Source organism: Cucurbitaria berberidis (assembly GCF_010015615.1).
Source record: "Cucurbitaria berberidis CBS 394.84 unplaced genomic scaffold K460scaffold_3, whole genome shotgun sequence".
NCBI classification, from domain to species: domain Eukaryota; kingdom Fungi; phylum Ascomycota; class Dothideomycetes; order Pleosporales; family Cucurbitariaceae; genus Cucurbitaria; species Cucurbitaria berberidis.
The window spans coordinates 5,819,869-5,836,545 of record NW_024468937.1 but is presented as its reverse complement, the minus strand read 5'-3'; the positions used below and the strand labels follow the sequence as shown (position 1 = coordinate 5,836,545).

The following is a 16,677-nucleotide window of genomic DNA, read 5'->3' as shown; positions in this document are numbered from 1 at the left end:
CCCCCCCAATCCCCCACGCACGACCTCGTACCGCTTCAAATCACCAGAATACAATTTATCCACCAATCACAAAGCGCAGTTTAACACCACCACATACTCCTGCAAGCCACCTTTTCCATTTATAGCAAGTAATTTGACGATGACCTTCTAGAAAAAGGACGGAGCGCATGAACGGCCCTAGATAGGTCGTGGTCGGCGATAAGATGGCGAACGCCTGATGGACCTTCGGGCCGCGAGATCTTCAACAACCTTGGAACAAGATGTGGCACGCAACAGTTCCTGCGTCTCATGACTTGCATATCTGCAAAGACGGAGGAAAGTAGGGTTTGGGTAAGCGGTAATGGTGGATCAGGTTTTTGAGGATCAGCGAAGAGCAGAAGAGGCTGAAACCTTATCTCGACCACGAGCTCAGGACTTTAAGCTTGTTGGACACGTGTATTTTACGTCGGCGTCTTATGGTGTTTGAGGATTGTAAAATGGCTGCCGTGCACGGCATATACAAGGAAGTGTTGCGCTATGTGAATTATCGCTCTGGATAGACTTGGATAGTTCTAAAGATTTGACTCAACAAGAGGATTCGTGTATATTTGCTGAATGCACTCCGCGGAGATAACAATAGTGTCAGAGTACAAGACAATGAGTGGAAATAGGAAGTTCCTCTTATCTTTTTCACTTTGAATCACGTCCACAGTTCATAGCTAAATCCCCACTGTCACTTCGCCTCTCTTCTCCACTCTAGGCAGCACTCTCCACATGCATATGCCTAGCCTCCATCACCCTCCTCCAAACGCAAGTATACCCCCAAACCTATATCAATATGAACTAGAATAACAGCATTCAAGTATATATATTTTGTGGTTCGCAAAACTGCCAGGAAAGTAGCTCCAAGATCTTCAGGATTTTCTTCGAAAACTCTTCGAAATAAACACTATCTTTCCTTTTTGGGCTTTTGGCTGGTGCCTAGAGAACAAGGGAGGCCAGGAAGTCGGTGGTTCGAGGCTGCTATTTAGCATTTCCTTTCGCAATCTGGTTCTATTCTTTTTGTCGAGGGGGATTCCAATTTGCCCATACGTGACTTCAATAGTTCCTGACTATACTGCAACAAGTTTACTGCAACAAGCTGAGTCGAGATGAAATGAGTCTCAGGTTACTCATCACAATTGGTAAATTAAGGAATTCCTGGGAAGCTAAGTGTCTCATTGAAAGTCCAATCTTTAACCCAAGTTGAACTCGCTAGCCATGCCAGCATGCCTCATAAACTTCTCCCTCGCTCTAATCGCCTTTCTCATCTTCCCAGCTTCCTCGGTATCTTGAGTGTCTGGCAGATCCAGGTCGACGATCTTCTTCGGGGCACCTTCCTTATCCCTCTCCCGAACCGATTCCTTCGTCGCACCACGGATTTTCGCCGGCGTTCTATCCCCTCTCCCAGCACCCGTCCGCAGCCCGGGAACTTTCATACCACTCGGCCTCTCTCTCAGCGCAAAGGCCTTGGCCAAATGTCCGAGATGCAGTTGTTTGATATCGAAGTACTTTCGCTCATCAGCAACATGCGTGGCGTATGCGCGGATATGGCTTTGGAAAGCTCTCCGCGCTGCTTCAAGTCGGGATGGGGATGCTAGAGCCCACCGCTCAATCGCTAGTTGCAAATCTGTAGCTTTGTCCATGTACGCATTCTTATCTACCACACCGCTGGTAACAAGACCGCGATTGAGAATGTCGTCTGCATCCTGACGGGAGATGTGTACGCCAGTTTCGGTATCTTTGCGATCCGACTTGAGGATGTCGACGTAACCTTCTTCACAGCCTGGCATGAGGAAGATGCATGCTCGACCATCACGGCCGGCACGCGCTGTACGACCGATCCGATGCAAATGGTCTTCGCGGGCGAAGGCAGGGTCAAATTCTACAACTAGATCTACATTGGGAAGATCGAGACCACGGGATGCGACGTCGGTGGCTATAAGAACCGAGGGCTCTTTGTTCTTGGTAAAGTGCGCGAGGGTGGATGTGCGAAGGGATTGCTGAAGAGATCCGTGAAGCCGGTAGGCTGTTACTGTGTGTGTTTTGGTAGAGAGGATGGGGGATTCGGCGTTTGTTACGGAGAGTTTCGTGGGGTCTGCTTGCTGTAGGGCTTTCGGCTTCTTCTTCTTTTCTTGGGTATCGTCATCCTTCTCGTCCTCTTTGGCCTCCTCATCCTTCTTCTTTAACTTCTGTTCTATGTCGCCCGTAAGCATATCGAAGTGAAAATCGACTGAGTCGGCACACGAAATGAAAACAATAGCCTTCATCACCGAGCCTTTCCGCGCAAATGCGCGCTTCAAAAAGCTCATTAGTGAGACCAATCGTAGTTTTGGCGCCACTACAGCATACGACTGCTTCAACTGTGCTGGGGCGTAAAAGGATTGGTCGTCTTTGCCTTCGTTCTCCACCTGCCCTTTTTCCGAAGGATCGGCTCGAATATGTACCGCGTCTTTCAAACTGATCTGCCCTAGTCTTTCAACGTCCATCTTCATTGTTGCAGAACAAAGTACAGTCGTACGCTTCTCTGGCAGACCGGGTATCTTGAGCTTGTCGTCTTTCTTTGCGCGCATTCGGAGGTTAAGGGCACCCACGATCTTTTGGATCTCCTGTTCGAATCCAAGCTCCATCAGGCGATCTCCTTCGTCTAGGACAAGCCATCTAACGTTGCTCACATCCAAAGCCTCGGTATGTTCAAGATGATCGACTAATCGACCAGGCGTGGCGACCAGGATGTTGATGCCCTTCCGCAACCGGGCCTTCTCGGACTTTTTCTTTTCACCTCCAATAACTGTAGTAGCTACCAGCCAATGGGCACAGCCTAGCAGCTTCTCTAGAACCAGAGCAATCTGCTTGCTCAGCTCTCGTGTTGGCGCCATAATGATGGCGAATAGACCGGAGTTTCTTTGCACATTCTCGTCAACCTTGCGCTTCTTCATATTCGCCGATATTTCCATGAGTCGCTGCACAATGGGTAGCAGGTACGCCAGGGTTTTTCCAGAACCCGTCTCGGCCTGTATAAAGGCATCAGAGTCATCCTTGACGAGCTGTGCTATCGCTGCCTTCTGAATCGCCGTGGGCGCCTTTAGTTCCATCTTGTTGAGCATGTGCGCTGCAAGCGTCGTGGATATGCCGAGAGACGTGAAGGTATCGAGCTCACTGCTCAGCGGCGCGTTCGAGGGCTCTAGGGGCGCATCGTCTGGGCGTCGTTCGCTCGCTTTGGGTTTCGTCGTCGAAGCAGGATTGTAGGTGAAAAGCGAAGAAATGATCTGCTTCCCACCCTTGGGCACATCTTGCTTCTCCCCAGGTCTCCTCGTAACTGCCGGGTTGGATTGTGGTCTGAAGTCGCCTGAGTCCGTCTTCTCGGTGGCCTTTGGTCTGAAGTCTCCACTGACGCGTGCTCTCTTTACTGGCCGTTCGCCAGTTTCTGGCAGCTCTGGACTCTTGGATGTCCGCCTCGTTCTTTGGCCCAGCTCTGTGCGATTCACATCTGTAGCATTGTCTACAATCTTCTTGGGAACTGTCTCCCCGCTTAATCGAGCGGAAGCCTTGGTATGCCAGTTTTGCGCGGCTTTTTTGGCCGTAAGCCGGTCCTTCCAGTTCCCGCCCTTGAAGCTCGGCCGTGCCAGGATGCCGCTATCGGGTATGGAGAAGTTGAGGAGCATGCCATCGTCGGCCATTTTGCTCTGCGCCGCGTGTTGCGTTAAGTTATGGTGGGGGCTCTGAAGGTGGACGAGTGTCGAAATCTCGAACTCTGGAACTTTTTAGTGGGGCGCTAACGGCAACTCGGACATGCGGCGGCTTGCCATGATAGCAGCTTCAGCGCAGTTGCGAGTAGTCTTTGCCCTTCTCATCTCTTTGCGAGTATGGCTGTTCTCTCGCGCTTTCTCTGCTCATCTCTCCTAAAAGAGCGGTGCTGTTGTCTTAGCCTTCATCTACCTGCGATATGACATCGAGGGTGGGAGCCATGGCTCGCGCCTCCTCCGCAATGTCACACCTCCGCTATATAACTAGTGAATGGCACCACACCGACCCATTGAGTCACCAAGCTGATCGACCGTAGTACCTACAGCACGCTCATGTTCACCCTCGAGTTGGGACTGCCTGCCCCGGCCCTCCTTGAAGAACAATGGCATCCGCTGCCTCTCGACAAGTTCACCATTCCGCAGCCCATCTGTGCCCGCTTCTGAGACGCACGTCTTCCACCATGTAGCACCCCTGCGCGAGTTTCGGCGACATCTCCTCCTCAACAAGCGCACAGTAGGCCTCGTACCCACTATGGGTGCTCTCCACGAAGGACATGTCTCGCTCGTCCGACACGCAGCAGCCGAGAACACGGACGTTTTCGTCACAATCTACGTAAATCCCACACAGTTCGGCTTGAACGAGGACCTGGCATCATATCCGAAGACATGGGAGTCGGACCTACAAATACTGCATGACATAGACAAAGAGCTAGCGAGCGCAGGGCAGGGTCGAGTCACGGCGGTGTTTGCGCCAAATACTAAGACAATGTACCCCACACTGCCTCCAGACAGCGCTATCCCGGGTGTGGGCAGCTTCATTGAGATGCGCCCGTTAGGTCAGCTTCTCGAGGGCGCATCACGGCCTGTCTTTTTCCGTGGTGTAGCAACAGTATGCATGAAGTTATTCAATATTTGCACGCCTGACCGCGCCTACTTTGGCCAGAAAGACATTCAACAGACCTGCGTCATCAGGCAACTGATCAAGGACTTTCATCTGGACATGGACTTGCGCATCATCCCTACCTCGCGAGAACCAGACGGTCTGGCTCTTTCATCTCGCAATGTCTATCTAGGTGCCCGTCGTCGTAATGTTGGTATTGTGCTTAACCAAGCACTCCGCAAAGCAGAAGCGCAGTACAAAGCTGGAAAGCGGCTGCGGGGTGATATCCTCTGGCCTGCAGTGGATCACGGCGACAAGACAGTGCTCGAACAAGATACTCTGGAACCGAGCAAGCGCGCAAAGTTCCAAATCGATTATCTCAGCCTTGCCGATCCGGACACAATGGAAGAAGTCGATCACGTCGATGAGACAAGGGGCGCGATCCTCAGTGGTGCAGTGAAGATGCTGCCGGTAGAGGAGCCACAAGAGGGTGAAGAGCTGGGTGTTGGAGGTGGTCAGATTCCTGTGCGTTTGATTGATAACATTGTCTTAGATCCAATCAAATAAACAGAGTTATCGTGCAGCTACACCTTCTCTATCCTCACCTTGCTCACCAATAGCTTCATACTTATCTTTCGCTGGTAATAGACAGGCTTCTATGTCTACGTCATCAGTTGGGGTATTAGATTCACCCCCGAAGCTCGAACACAGCATGCATTCGGCGCATCTCCAGACGTCACATCTGATCATGAATGGTACACCTTTCCGCACGTCCATCTGTCTAACTTCCAATCTCCGTTTCCATCGTTGAGTGTGCTCTCTAACAGCAATGTGGTGAACTTCAATGGGTGGACCCGCATAATGCTATGGTTCTCGCATCACTTCCAAGTCAACAAAACCATGGGGCAGCTCTATTGAAACGACTAGACCCCTCCTTATTGTCTCCCAGTGTTCTCCAAACGGTCTTACTACCGCCACTTCAATTCCGAAAGAGCAATTGAAAATGCATCAGGACGCCGAACCATTCGTCCTCAGGTTCCCAGGCCACGCACTCTTCATCTGCTATGGTGAGTCCTCAGAAGCGCCCCCACAGGTGCAACGCCCCCACAACTCTCGTAATATCCTCACAACCGTCCATACCATTACATCCCGTTGACACGCCCGACGCCGCCACCAACAAGCTCAATCCTAACCCATACATCCTCTCCTCGACACGTTAGTCGCTAGGATAACTGAGCTAGATGCGGCGCGGGCTCCCCCTAGCTGCGCGACCGACTGTGCCTCTGCATTAGCCCTCTGAGTAAATAGGTTACGAATTAATTGGTTAACTATGGCTGCAGAGGCCTATTCTAACGTTTAAAGAGCTATCACGTGGTTATTAGACAGTGTATATATAGGTACCCCGCAGGAAGGCAGCAATTCGTCTATCCTCACCGAATACCTCGAGTTGTTTATACTGTAATCGTGGAACCTATCTACCTCACCAATCTACCTCACCAATCTACGGGGTATCATTCTAAGAGCAGTCACACAAAGCGTCTGTTCTAGTCCGCGTAGACTATGTCTCCACCTACCAGTCGTATGTCTTTCAGCCCCCAGTGCTATTATACTGCGCTGGTTCTCCGTGTAGAATACCTATCTAGTGCACAGAGGATCGCTGGCGATGACGAAGGAAAAGGCATTGGTGGAATCTAGGGTGCGAATCTCGTTTCGACCCTTGATTATGGCATAGTGAGACTAGGTGTTAGAAGTACCATTGCAGGTCATAGCAGGGAAAACCTATCTTAGGAGGGAAATAGCACTGATCGTAACATCGTATGCCGATACGCGTGAAGACAGCACACTTCTAAGCTCTACAATTTTACCAATTTTGATAATACTCTAGATGCGGGCGCTGTTGGATAAGTAACGCCGATACATTCCCGTGAATTGGCATGCTACCAGAGCTATATAATACACCATGGTAGCTTAGATTGGGTACTCGGAGGGCACTGGCATTGACAGAAGCTCTCACACTCGGTGTGTACCGAAAAGCTCCCACTGAAAGGGTGTAACGAAGTGTTAACCTAACGAGAGCTCTTGGTGTGGGCGGACACAATTTTTGGGAAGGAACGGCGCCGAGGTCCCCAGATTTCAGGGTATCTATCCATGTCCAACACAAACACTCCGATCTCAACACTTCGTGCCTGATGCGGAATAATATGACTCTGCTCTTGGTCGCAATGTAGCTCTACACAATCCATTCCCGGGTCGGGGTCCAAGTCTGAGCTACGATTTGCATACGGCTTCGACGGTTCCTTCGCAGCCCTAAATTAGGCGTACCCCCTCCCCGGTCAGTCTCCAAGCCTGCAATCCTGCCTCGTATCCAACCTTCCGCAACGCGCAAGTGATACGCTATGTTTGTTTTCCTAGCCCCAAGGCAGAAACCTTAGGTCCATACTCAACATGAGCTTCGGAGTCAGCATCGGCGACATATTCAAGGTGTGCGAGCTCGCTGGACGGGTGTATAAGAACTGTTCGCCTCCCAGCGGTTCCCTGGACGTGTCGTGCTGAAATCCTCCAGGTCGCGATTGTACAGGAGAATACAAGGCTTTAACTACCGAAGCGCGCAGTCTGTCGAACCTCCTCGAGGACATCCAGGATAAATACGACAAGATCCCCGAAAACAAGCGGCCGCAGCTTATAGACGCATACGAACCATGTACCGAAGTACTCGAGGAGCTCGACAAGCTTCTTTTACACTACAACAGTCTCGATACAAAGAGCAAGCGCGCATGGGATCGCCTGAAATGGGACCCAGAAAAGTCTAGAATGCTCCGCGAGCGCCTGACTTCGAGTGTATCGATGCTGAATATGTTCTACACCTCCTTGATACATGATAGCCAGGTCCTCATACTAGACGCTCTGGAGAGACTAGAGAATGACTACAGAGGCGGTCATCGAGAAGAGAGCATTGCGTCTATCGAGCGGATTACCTCTGGTACTCCGCAAGATGATGATGTAGACGACGATGCTGCATGGGCCCAAATCCTGCGCGACCTTCAAGACGTTGGTGTTTCTCAGCAGGAAGCTCTAAGCTATCGTGATGTCATCATCGATTGGCTTGTGACAGCTGTTAATGAGGGCAGACTCCTGGAACAACCTCCGCAACACCACCGTGCCTCCTCGATGCCGCAGAATCTCGGGCCCGCCCTTCCCTATCTTGGTCAAATCGAGGAACCAAAACCATATAGGCCGAAGACCTTAGCACCGAGCCCAGGAAAAATATCGTGTCCCGCACCATCATCCGCGTCGAGTCTACCACTATCACAAGACCAGAGAGGCTATCTGAGCGCGTCCGTGGTCTCTCTCTCTGTATCTGGACGATCGAGCGAGTCGGTTGACGCCAGATCACCTTCCTCTGATGCGGACGCCTCGTCTCTTTACGCTCAACCACAACCTTCACCTATCGCACGCCTAGCAAGCACGCGTGAGATCAGACGCGTTCCAGTACCTCTTCGGAACGTTCCCTCTACTCAAACTATACCTACTACAGCGGCTTTCCCACCGTCTATGCCTCCAGCATCTGTTGCACATCCAGCATATTTTGAGACGGGCACCTCGGCAACGATAGACCTTGAATGGAATGCACAACAGATAGTTGGTGCATGGAGTCGACGTGACTTCCATACCGCGGAACGACTCCTCGAAGACCATTTGGCGGCTGTCGAGCGCGGGCAATCTGGAACCGCTGGAACACAGCCTGACCGTCGCATACTACGACATCTTATCGGGGTGTGTGCTTCGTTTACCGGCAACTTTATGAAGGCTAAAGGCCTCTTTGATAGCGTCTTCAATGGTATCTACCTCAACCGTGGAAGCCTAGATGATGGAGATGTCGCCGCCGCCCGCTGGCTGGGTGATGTCTGCCTCCATCTTCGCGAGCATCACAATGCTGTACTCGCTTATAGTGTCGCTTTCGAGGGCTCCATCGGCCGTCTTGGGGTTGCACGTGATCGTACTCGGCGTGTGTCCGACGAGTTGCGCCTCCTTGATCACTGGCTATACGCTTTTAAACGGATGGAGCAATCTTTTCAACTCAATCATGATCCTACTGACATCTTCACTTCCACACACGGTGTGGAGAAGAGCAATTTGATCATTTCGGTCCAAGCACATTTATATGCGACCAATGGATTTGACGAAGATTACCCAAAACCACCAGGGCATCAGTTGATACGCCCCTCCTTTTTGATAGGCATTCGACCGAAGACAGAACTCGTGTTGTCAGAAAATTTCTTGTTAAGGCCCCTCATATCGCTGAGTGCATGGCCGTTTCCTTGGGATCCTACGTTCTCGCCCGCAGACGCTGTTCAGCTGGACCGGTATATGAACACGCTACGCATCGCCAAGGTGGTCAATTCGTTGGTCGAACGTCCTTTGCCGACGACCAAGCTTGGCGATTCAAAGAAATTACACTATGTGACCAAAAGGGGCAGCCCGTGGTTGATAGAAACGGTGAAGGCGGGTCTGCGAGAGATTGGCATTGAGCATGCAGAGCACGGCTATGAAGCGGCCATCGTCTGCTGCCTCAACCAGCATCGCGATGGATTCGCATTCTCCGAAGGCGTCAAGATCTGTTTTACGAAGCTGCAATTCCGTAATGTGTACGGCATAAAGATCACAGACGTGTATTGGGCCACGCGAAGGTTGGTCGCAACGACCGAGGGCTCAGCGCAGCTGCAGAGAGACACGAGTGATTTCAGGAACATGCTCAAAGGCATATTGGAAAGGGTTGAGGCCGACAGGGACAGTCCAGTGCCAGAGAGTGCCATGAAATTGAGGAGCACGAGCCTGTATCCGCAGTCGCCTCATACACCACGATTGAAGAAGCGGGCAACCTATGGATGAGTTTTAATTCAATATGTGGACTAGGTATCAAGGTTGGATCTGGTCTCGACTCATCATTCATTGTTTGGTAGTCTACGGCCACTCGCCGTCGCGAAGTGCTAGTTTCTGTGGGGCTGTCCGATGGGTCAAACATGCGGCTGGAGACCTAGACGCTGTCCCGAAATCTTAACATGTGCCTTTCTTCTTCGCAAGACATGGCTCAGGGACCAAGTGTGCCGCTGAAGTGGGCCACTCGACGCATCGTGTGCTGATTTATTGCCTCGACTTGCCGCTGAAGGATCGGAAAATTAATCGTTGCCCCTTGAGCGCTAGGGCCAATCCCGACCCTAAGCACTCTGTAATCTCCACGTGCAAGCCAGCTGTTGCAATTACGGCTGTTCCGACCTTTGAATCCTCATCATCCTATCGGCAAACGCAACCGTAATCGTAAATTTATTTTGATGATGCGGCTGTCCGTCCCGGAGAGTGGCGATCATCGGGAGAGGCTGATGCAGAGGCGAGGGGCGTGTCCTTGCCTCCCCAATGTAAACACAAAGCCAGCTGCAAGCCGTATGCTGAGCGACGTTTCGAAACCAGCTACCAGAAAGCCTCCCGACAACAACAGAAACCGTGTGTGGAAAGTCATCGAATGAGGCGGAAAGTCTTGGTATTAGGCCAAGCTGTGGAGGATTCATGAGATGAGGTAGCTAGTCAGCTCGAGCCGTGCTGAGCATGTCACCAACGCACGTCGGCAGGAATAGCAGCCTCCTTTTCTGTTTTCTTTGTCTTTGGCAATTGCTGATGCGTTCCAAGACATGAGGCGCCTATGAACGGAGTGGTCGTGCTGACTCGTAGATTGCTCTTCATATCCCACAACCCCGCTTTGGCTGCTGTAGCACGTAGATGGGCGCATCGTTTCGCCAAGCAGAAACAAACGAGATTAATCCAGGCACGGTACCTCGATTAGCTCCGTCTGAGAAAACGCCACCAGCGGCTTACCTTACCCAAGGTTTGGGTAGCGGCTCGCTACAAACGCTCGTTTGTGTGTTTCATGTTCCAAGAGGGAAGGTTACATGGTTTTGATTGGCCGCCGCTGACGGCACTCCCTAAGGCTGACTGCCCCTCGGGATCGGAGTGCCACTCCTAGCAGACTTTGGGCAAGACGCTGCGCATCACAAGAGGATCTGGCACAAGGAATTTATTTTCAATGGGTCAGCAAAGCGGAGGCTTGACACAGGGATGCCCCGGGATTAGCTTTCCGCACGGGGGATCCGCAGCACCTGGCCGGGCATCAAAACCTAGCCGCAGCCCCCCTCGGTGGTAGACATCTTCCTCCTTACCGTGGACCTTCGAGCACTGCCATATATCCAACTTCTGTCTTTCTTTCTGGCGTTCTACTGCCACTGTCATTCTTTACGTCGCCAGCCGACATCCATTCTTTCTGCGCAGCTTGCTCGCCCTCTGAGTCCTAGCGACCCTCCCCTTCGTGTGTCATATACTACAACTACTTGCTCCCCATCCACGACTCTTTTGATCCGCCAAAAAGTCGAACTCGACCAAGATGAAGACCCAATCTATGCTTCTTGCGGCTTTGGCTTCGGCCCCTGCTGCCCTTGCACACACCGTCTTCACTGACTTCTTCGTCAATGGCCAGCCTCAGGTACGCTTTATACATCTATAGCTTCATTCATGTACTAGACACTAACGAGAGCCAGGGTGACGGCGTTGCCATGCGTATGAGCCCCAACTCGGATACTGCCGGTAGCCCCATCAATGGCCTGGGCAGCGAAGACATGGCCTGCAACGTTGGCGGTACCAAGGGTGTCTCTCGCGTGCAATCGGTTCCTGACGGCGCACTTCTCTCCTTCGAGATCCGCTCATGGGCCGACGACCCCTCTAAGCCCCCGCTAGACCGTGGCCACAAGGGCCCTTGCGCGGTGTACCTGAAAAAGGTCTCCTCCGCCATCAACGACAAGGCTGCGGGCGACGGCTGGTTCAAGCTCTTCGACCATGGCTACGACAGCTCCACCCAACGCTGGTGCACAGATGAAATCATTGACAACAAAGGCCTGCTTTCTATCAACCTACCCAAGGGCCTCGAGGGTGGCTACTACCTCGCTCGTCCTGAGATTCTAGCTCTTCATGCTGCCAACAATGGAGATCCTCAGTTCTATACCGGTTGCGCACAAATCTTCCTTGAGAGCACCGGTAACCTTGTTCCTGAGTCGACTGTATCCATCCCCGGACATGTTCAGAATAACCAGCCCTCCACCAACTTTGACATCTACAACACGGACAACGCAAAATACACCGTTCCCGGACCAGCGGTCGCAAAGCTCACCGCCAAGGGTACGCAATCTGGATCCGATGCTCTGACCTCGCAAACCGAGGGCCAAAAGCCCGACGGCTGCCTCGTCGAAAACGCAAACTGGTGCGGGCATGAAGTCCCCTCGTACACGGACGAGACCGGCTGTTGGGCCGCTTCCAAAGACTGCTACGCACAGGGCGAGGTGTGCTGGAACACCTCGCCTCCTACAGGTAACGCGGGCTGCAAGATCTGGCAAACAAAGTGCCAGGGTATCCAAGCCGAGTGCACGGCCAAGAACTTCAACGGTCCCCCAAACAAGGGCAAGGTACTTACGCCTGAGAAAAGCGTGAGGGATGTTGGCAAGGTGATGGCGACGGTGGGTGGTGGCATTGCGGATGCGCCCGCGCCCAAGACCAGTGCGACGAACAAGGAGGCGTCCAAGACGGAGACTCCGGCCAAAGCCACGGACGCTCCCACGACCAAGGAGGCTGACAAGGAGGAGTCGAAGCCCCAGACGTCCGCAAAGCCTCGTCCCGCAAAGACTACCCCCGTTGAGGCCGCGGCGCCAAAGCCCACTCCTGTAGACTCGGATGACAGTGAGTCGGATTCGGATGATGAGCCAGCTACTCCCGCTCCTGCCTCGCCCGCCGCCTCATCCATTGTCGCCTCTGACGCGCCCCTCTACACCATCACCGTCGCACCATCGTCTGCTGGTGCGCCGGCGCCCACCGAGGCACCTCAGGTGTGCCCCAAGGGCTTCAAGTGCATTACCGAGACTGTAGTCGTTACGCAGACAGTGTACGTCACTGCTGCCTACGACTCCTACAAGAAGAGGAGTGGAAGCTTCCGTCAGCGAAGGCACCCTCACCGCCATTAGATGGGCGGTTGCTTTGGAAGATGAGCAGAGGAGTGGGAATATGGAAAAGGGGGGTATTACGTTCTGCGATGGAAAATGTCGCGAGCCTACGGGCTCTGTTTGCCTATTTTGGAATATGAATGAAACATGTCCTGCTTTTGAGGTAGCATTGTGAACGACTGTACTGTACTGTGCTGCATTTTTTGGTGCCATCTACCTACTTTCTACAACCGTTCGGGCCTTTGCTATGGCCAATAGAATCCTTTTACAACGAAGATTGATTTTGCGAGCTTGAATGTTGTGTGTGGTATGACGGACTCAAAATGATCAAGCATGCTCCAATTGTCGCCCCGATACATGGAGTCAATGTTTCTTCCGAAAGAGGATGCAAATATCCGGCGATATGTAGGCTTTTATCATGTGGCACCAAGTACATTGCAAGGATAGTTCGTGTTCGTGTTCGTGTGGATGGTGTCAATCAAAAAACATTATTCTTGCAACAAGTAACTCTGGTCTCAGTCTTCACTCGTTCAATCATCAATGCAATACACAGTTGAAGGCGACTAACGCTTTCCAGCAGTTTTTCACTGCTCTCCGTCCGCAGTCCGTAGCTTGACGCTGCCATCTGCCATTCCGAAATAGACGGCGATGGGTTTTTGTCCGCCGGTCACTGCACTTCGCGCTCCGTCTTTGGCCCGTAGTGCTTCCGCATGATTACCGTCCATACCCGAAAAGATGCCCACCTCTAGCACACCGGTCAAGGCTTTAATGGCCCTGCTTATGTTGTTGACCTCCCACGTCCCGTCGCTTCCGTCTCCTTTGCCCTTGCCAGCTGCAACATCGGCCGAGGTGAGCAGCGGGGGGAAGGGGGCATCGATGATGAAGAAGTGTTGGTCCGTCTTAAGGGGTCCTGACTTCTCCAGCAGCGTGGTCCTCAACTTTGGGTTGGTCGAGCCGAGGAGCCTGAGGGCAGTCGTGACCGTGTTCTGCGACAGCGGTGCGACCTCGATGGGTATTGTTGGCCAATTGGTGAGCAAGCGGTCCTGCCTCTTCCTGTAATCGGCCACGCACACAAATTTCTTGGCCCGCTCTGCGACCAGCTTCTCTTGGAACAAGCATGCGCCTCCTCCTTTTATACAGTTGAGTTCTGTATCCACCTCATCTGCGCCATCGAAGGCGACATCCAGCATGACGCGGTTTGGCAGACTGTCGAAGGAGATGGGCGTGAGGCCAGCGTTGATGACGAGTTGACGCGATTGGTAGCCGGTGGGTACGAAAAGGATGTTTGGGTTGGTAGAGCGCTCCTTGATGGCTTCGACGACGTAGACGATGGTGGTGCCAGAGCCAATGCCGACATAGGATGCGGATGGGTCGAAGTGGTCGGCCACTGCTTGCTGTGCAGCAGCTCGTTTGGCAGCCTCTACAGTGGTGTCTGCCATATTGGCCTTTGCTTCGCTGCGGAGTGGTGTGGTGGTGAAGAGGGCCCTGCGGGTGCAATGGAGAAATCGGACAGAGGGACTGGGAGTGTATAAGGGCTGTGAAGAGGGTCTAGATGAGGGTGGAGTGAGGAGGAGGGGCAGTCGAGGCTTCGGATGACTGATGCTGCGAATCTGCTGATATAGAGTGCCAGGCCGCAGGTCAATTGGGTTTATTAGCCGCATAAACCTAGTCACAGGATAATACTGAGACTTTCCAAATGCCGTAAGACAAGGGCAGCAATTTTTTCTGATATCGCAGCGAGACAAATTCTAAGCTTGACGATCTGATCGAGCCCCGCCATGGCTGCCCTCCCCCCTCCCCGCGTTGCGCTTGGCGAGGAATGACATGGTGTCTGTGCCTGAGAGCTATCAGTAGCAGGGGGGGCCATATGTCCGCGCTAAAGCCCCCGCGCCTACAAGAGCTTCCACCCTACAATATTCCCACTTTCTCACGTATCGACAGCCTGGTAGAGTCTCCTAGTCCGAGACCATGGCGGATCTCCCTCCTCCCGTCCAGGGACCGACCGCCAAAGAGAAGAAGTAGGCTCTCCCATGCTCCCGAGAGCTCTCAACTTGCCAAACGGCTACTAATCCAGCCAGGTACGACCGTCAGCTACGCCTCTGGGGAGCTACGGGTCAGATCGCGCTCGAAAAGTCGCACATCCTCCTCATCAACTCTGGCCCTGGCGTAGTTGGGCTGGAAACACTCAAGAACCTCGTCTTGCCCGGAGTCGGCAATTTCACGATACAGGATTCCGCCATAGTGAGCGAGGCAGATCTGGGTGTCAACTTCTTCTTGGAGGAGCAACATCTGGGAGGCTTTCGTGCGGAACATACATGCAACCTACTGAAGGAGCTTAACCCTGATGTAGAGGGCCAGTATGTCACAGAAGTAGGGTCAAGCTACACAACTATACTCTGCTGCCTATGGCTAATACCATGTCCAGCCCATCGAGTCATGGCTATTGCAGCCCGACGCTCTGCACCCATACACGCTCATCATCGTAACCGCACCTATCCGTACCGAGCTCCTCACCAAACTCTCCGACCACGCAAGCGCCGCGCTGACCCCACTCTTCTACGTTCACTCGGTCGGCTTCTACTCACACTTCTCCGTACACCTACCTCCCGCGTTCCCGGTTGTAGACACACATCCAAGCCCTGAAACAACGTCAGATCTTCGACTACTTCACCCATGGCCGGAGCTGCTACAGTACGCCGAAGAGAAGACGGCCAATCTAGACAGCATGAAGGCAGACGATCACGGACATGTTCCCTGGATAGCCCTGCTGTTGCACCATCTTGAGCAGTGGAAGAAGGAGCATAATGGAGAGGTACCGCAGAGCTACAAGGAGAAGACTGAGTTCAGGACTACCGTGTCGCAAGCGGCGCGGACTGACAACCCCGAAGGTGGTGAGGAGAACTTCGAAGAGGCAGTAGCGGCAGTGCTGAAGTCGCTCAACCCGCCACAACCAAGCAGCGCCGTCAAGGAGATATTTACCGCCCCCGAGTGTCTTCTCGTGCGTGAAGACTCACCTACCTTCTGGGTCATCGCGAATGCCATCGGCCTATTCTACACCAAGTACAATGTTCTTCCTGTACCTGGATCTGTACCGGATATGAAGGCGCGTTCAGCCGACTACATTCAACTGCAAAACGTTTACAAGTCGAAAGCGCGGAAAGATTTGGCAGAAGTGGTAGACAGCGTACGCTTTCTGGAGCGCAATGCGAACCGGAGTAACGCTATTGACGAGAAGGACATTGAAGCATTCTGCAAGAACGCAGCGCATATCAAGCTGGTGCGTGGCCGGCCATTGCATGTTGTACAGGCGGGCGAAAAGGTCAAATGGGGCGACCGGGCAAAATCCATCGGTAAGTGGGCAGATTGTGCTTGCGTTTGTCCAATATTGACATTCTACAGCTCAAACGCTCACCTTTCCCGACTCTTTGATTCCCTTGTATATTGCTTTCCTGGCTTGGGACGAGTTCGTCGCCACACATGCCAAGGATGGCTTAGGCGGCGCGCCCCAGGTTCCCGGTGAGACTGATCCAGACAAAGACTCAGAAAAGCTCACTGGTATTGCTTTTAAGATCGCAGACGATCTGGTCAAAGAGGCAAGTGCTTCGATCGATGAGGACGATTACGCCACCATCAAGACTCAGATCGGGAATTTCACAAGAGAGCTGTAAGTGCCACCCAAGCGTAATAGTGAACGGAAGAACTAACGTAATAAAAGCGTCCGAGCTGGTGGCGCTGAACTACACAACATTGGTGCATTGACTGGTGGCATCGTCTCGCAAGAGGTCATCAAGGTCATTACGGAACAGTACGTTCCTGTCGATAACACATGCATCTTCGACGGGATCAAGAGCAGAAGCACCGTCATCAAGGTATAGGGAGATGATACCCAGCAGTACTTGTAAGCAGAGTTGAGGCTATGGTGCCGCAGACGGGTCAGTTGGGAGCAAAATGGTGTCAACTAAGCTCACAACGCGGTGGCCAACTGGCCCGATGAGGAAGA

General features: G+C 52.7%; 7 protein-coding genes across 7 annotated transcripts; 5 read left to right on the top strand and 2 right to left on the bottom strand.

Moving 5' to 3' along the window:
• Positions 1 to 1,214: 1,214 nt before the first annotated feature.
• K460DRAFT_283448 (DEAD-domain-containing protein) lies at positions 1,215 to 3,698 on the bottom strand (the record flags this gene model as incomplete). The annotated part of the gene is made up of 1 exon (XM_040928656.1): positions 1,215 to 3,698. The coding sequence occupies one exon, from the start codon at positions 3,696 to 3,698 to the stop codon at positions 1,215 to 1,217; it is 2,484 nt and encodes an 827-aa protein (XP_040789257.1).
• A 287-nt stretch (positions 3,699 to 3,985) lies between these two features.
• K460DRAFT_406887 (Nucleotidylyl transferase) lies at positions 3,986 to 5,211 on the top strand (the record flags this gene model as incomplete). Its single annotated transcript, XM_040937006.1, has 2 exons — positions 3,986 to 4,031; positions 4,082 to 5,211. 2 exons carry the CDS (start codon positions 3,986 to 3,988, stop codon positions 5,209 to 5,211), a joined length of 1,176 nt encoding a protein of 391 aa, XP_040789256.1.
• A 487-nt stretch (positions 5,212 to 5,698) lies between these two features.
• On the top strand, positions 5,699 to 5,918 carry K460DRAFT_367434 (uncharacterized protein). The gene has a single exon (XM_040933578.1). It carries the CDS (start codon positions 5,709 to 5,711, stop codon positions 5,862 to 5,864), a length of 156 nt encoding a protein of 51 aa, XP_040789255.1. The 5' UTR covers positions 5,699 to 5,708; the 3' UTR covers positions 5,865 to 5,918.
• Positions 5,919 to 6,796: 878 nt separating this feature from the next.
• K460DRAFT_396028 (uncharacterized protein) lies at positions 6,797 to 9,925 on the top strand. Its single transcript, XM_040936080.1, has 2 exons — positions 6,797 to 7,159; positions 7,208 to 9,925. Exons 1-2 carry the CDS (start codon positions 7,090 to 7,092, stop codon positions 9,532 to 9,534), a joined length of 2,397 nt encoding a protein of 798 aa, XP_040789254.1. The 5' UTR covers positions 6,797 to 7,089; the 3' UTR covers positions 9,535 to 9,925.
• Positions 9,926 to 11,089: 1,164 nt separating this feature from the next.
• Positions 11,090 to 12,698, top strand: K460DRAFT_282329 (lytic polysaccharide monooxygenase; the record flags this gene model as incomplete). Its single annotated transcript, XM_040928560.1, has 2 exons — positions 11,090 to 11,173; positions 11,229 to 12,698. The coding sequence occupies 2 exons, from the start codon at positions 11,090 to 11,092 to the stop codon at positions 12,696 to 12,698; spliced, it is 1,554 nt and encodes a 517-aa protein (XP_040789253.1).
• A 563-nt stretch (positions 12,699 to 13,261) lies between these two features.
• K460DRAFT_377843 (ribose-5-phosphate isomerase) lies at positions 13,262 to 14,116 on the bottom strand (the record flags this gene model as incomplete). The annotated part of the gene is made up of 1 exon (XM_040935020.1): positions 13,262 to 14,116. The coding sequence occupies one exon, from the start codon at positions 14,114 to 14,116 to the stop codon at positions 13,262 to 13,264; it is 855 nt and encodes a 284-aa protein (XP_040789252.1).
• Positions 14,117 to 14,645: 529 nt separating this feature from the next.
• Positions 14,646 to 16,552, top strand: K460DRAFT_377842 (uncharacterized protein; the record flags this gene model as incomplete). The annotated part of the gene is made up of 5 exons (XM_040935019.1): positions 14,646 to 14,695; positions 14,756 to 15,047; positions 15,103 to 16,027; positions 16,077 to 16,341; positions 16,393 to 16,552. 5 exons carry the CDS (start codon positions 14,646 to 14,648, stop codon positions 16,550 to 16,552), a joined length of 1,692 nt encoding a protein of 563 aa, XP_040789251.1.
• Between the last annotated feature and the right edge of the window lie 125 nt (positions 16,553 to 16,677).

Coding starts and splice junctions, on each gene's coding strand:
- K460DRAFT_367434 (XM_040933578.1), top strand. CDS start 5,709: ATGGTGAGTCCTCAGAAGCGCCCCCACAGGTGCAACGCCCCCACAACT.
- K460DRAFT_396028 (XM_040936080.1), top strand. CDS start 7,090: ATGAGCTTCGGAGTCAGCATCGGCGACATATTCAAGGTGTGCGAGCTC. Junction 7,160..7,207: donor TGGACGGGTGTATAAGAACT/GTTCGCCTCCCA, acceptor GAAATCCTCCAG/GTCGCGATTGTACAGGAGAA.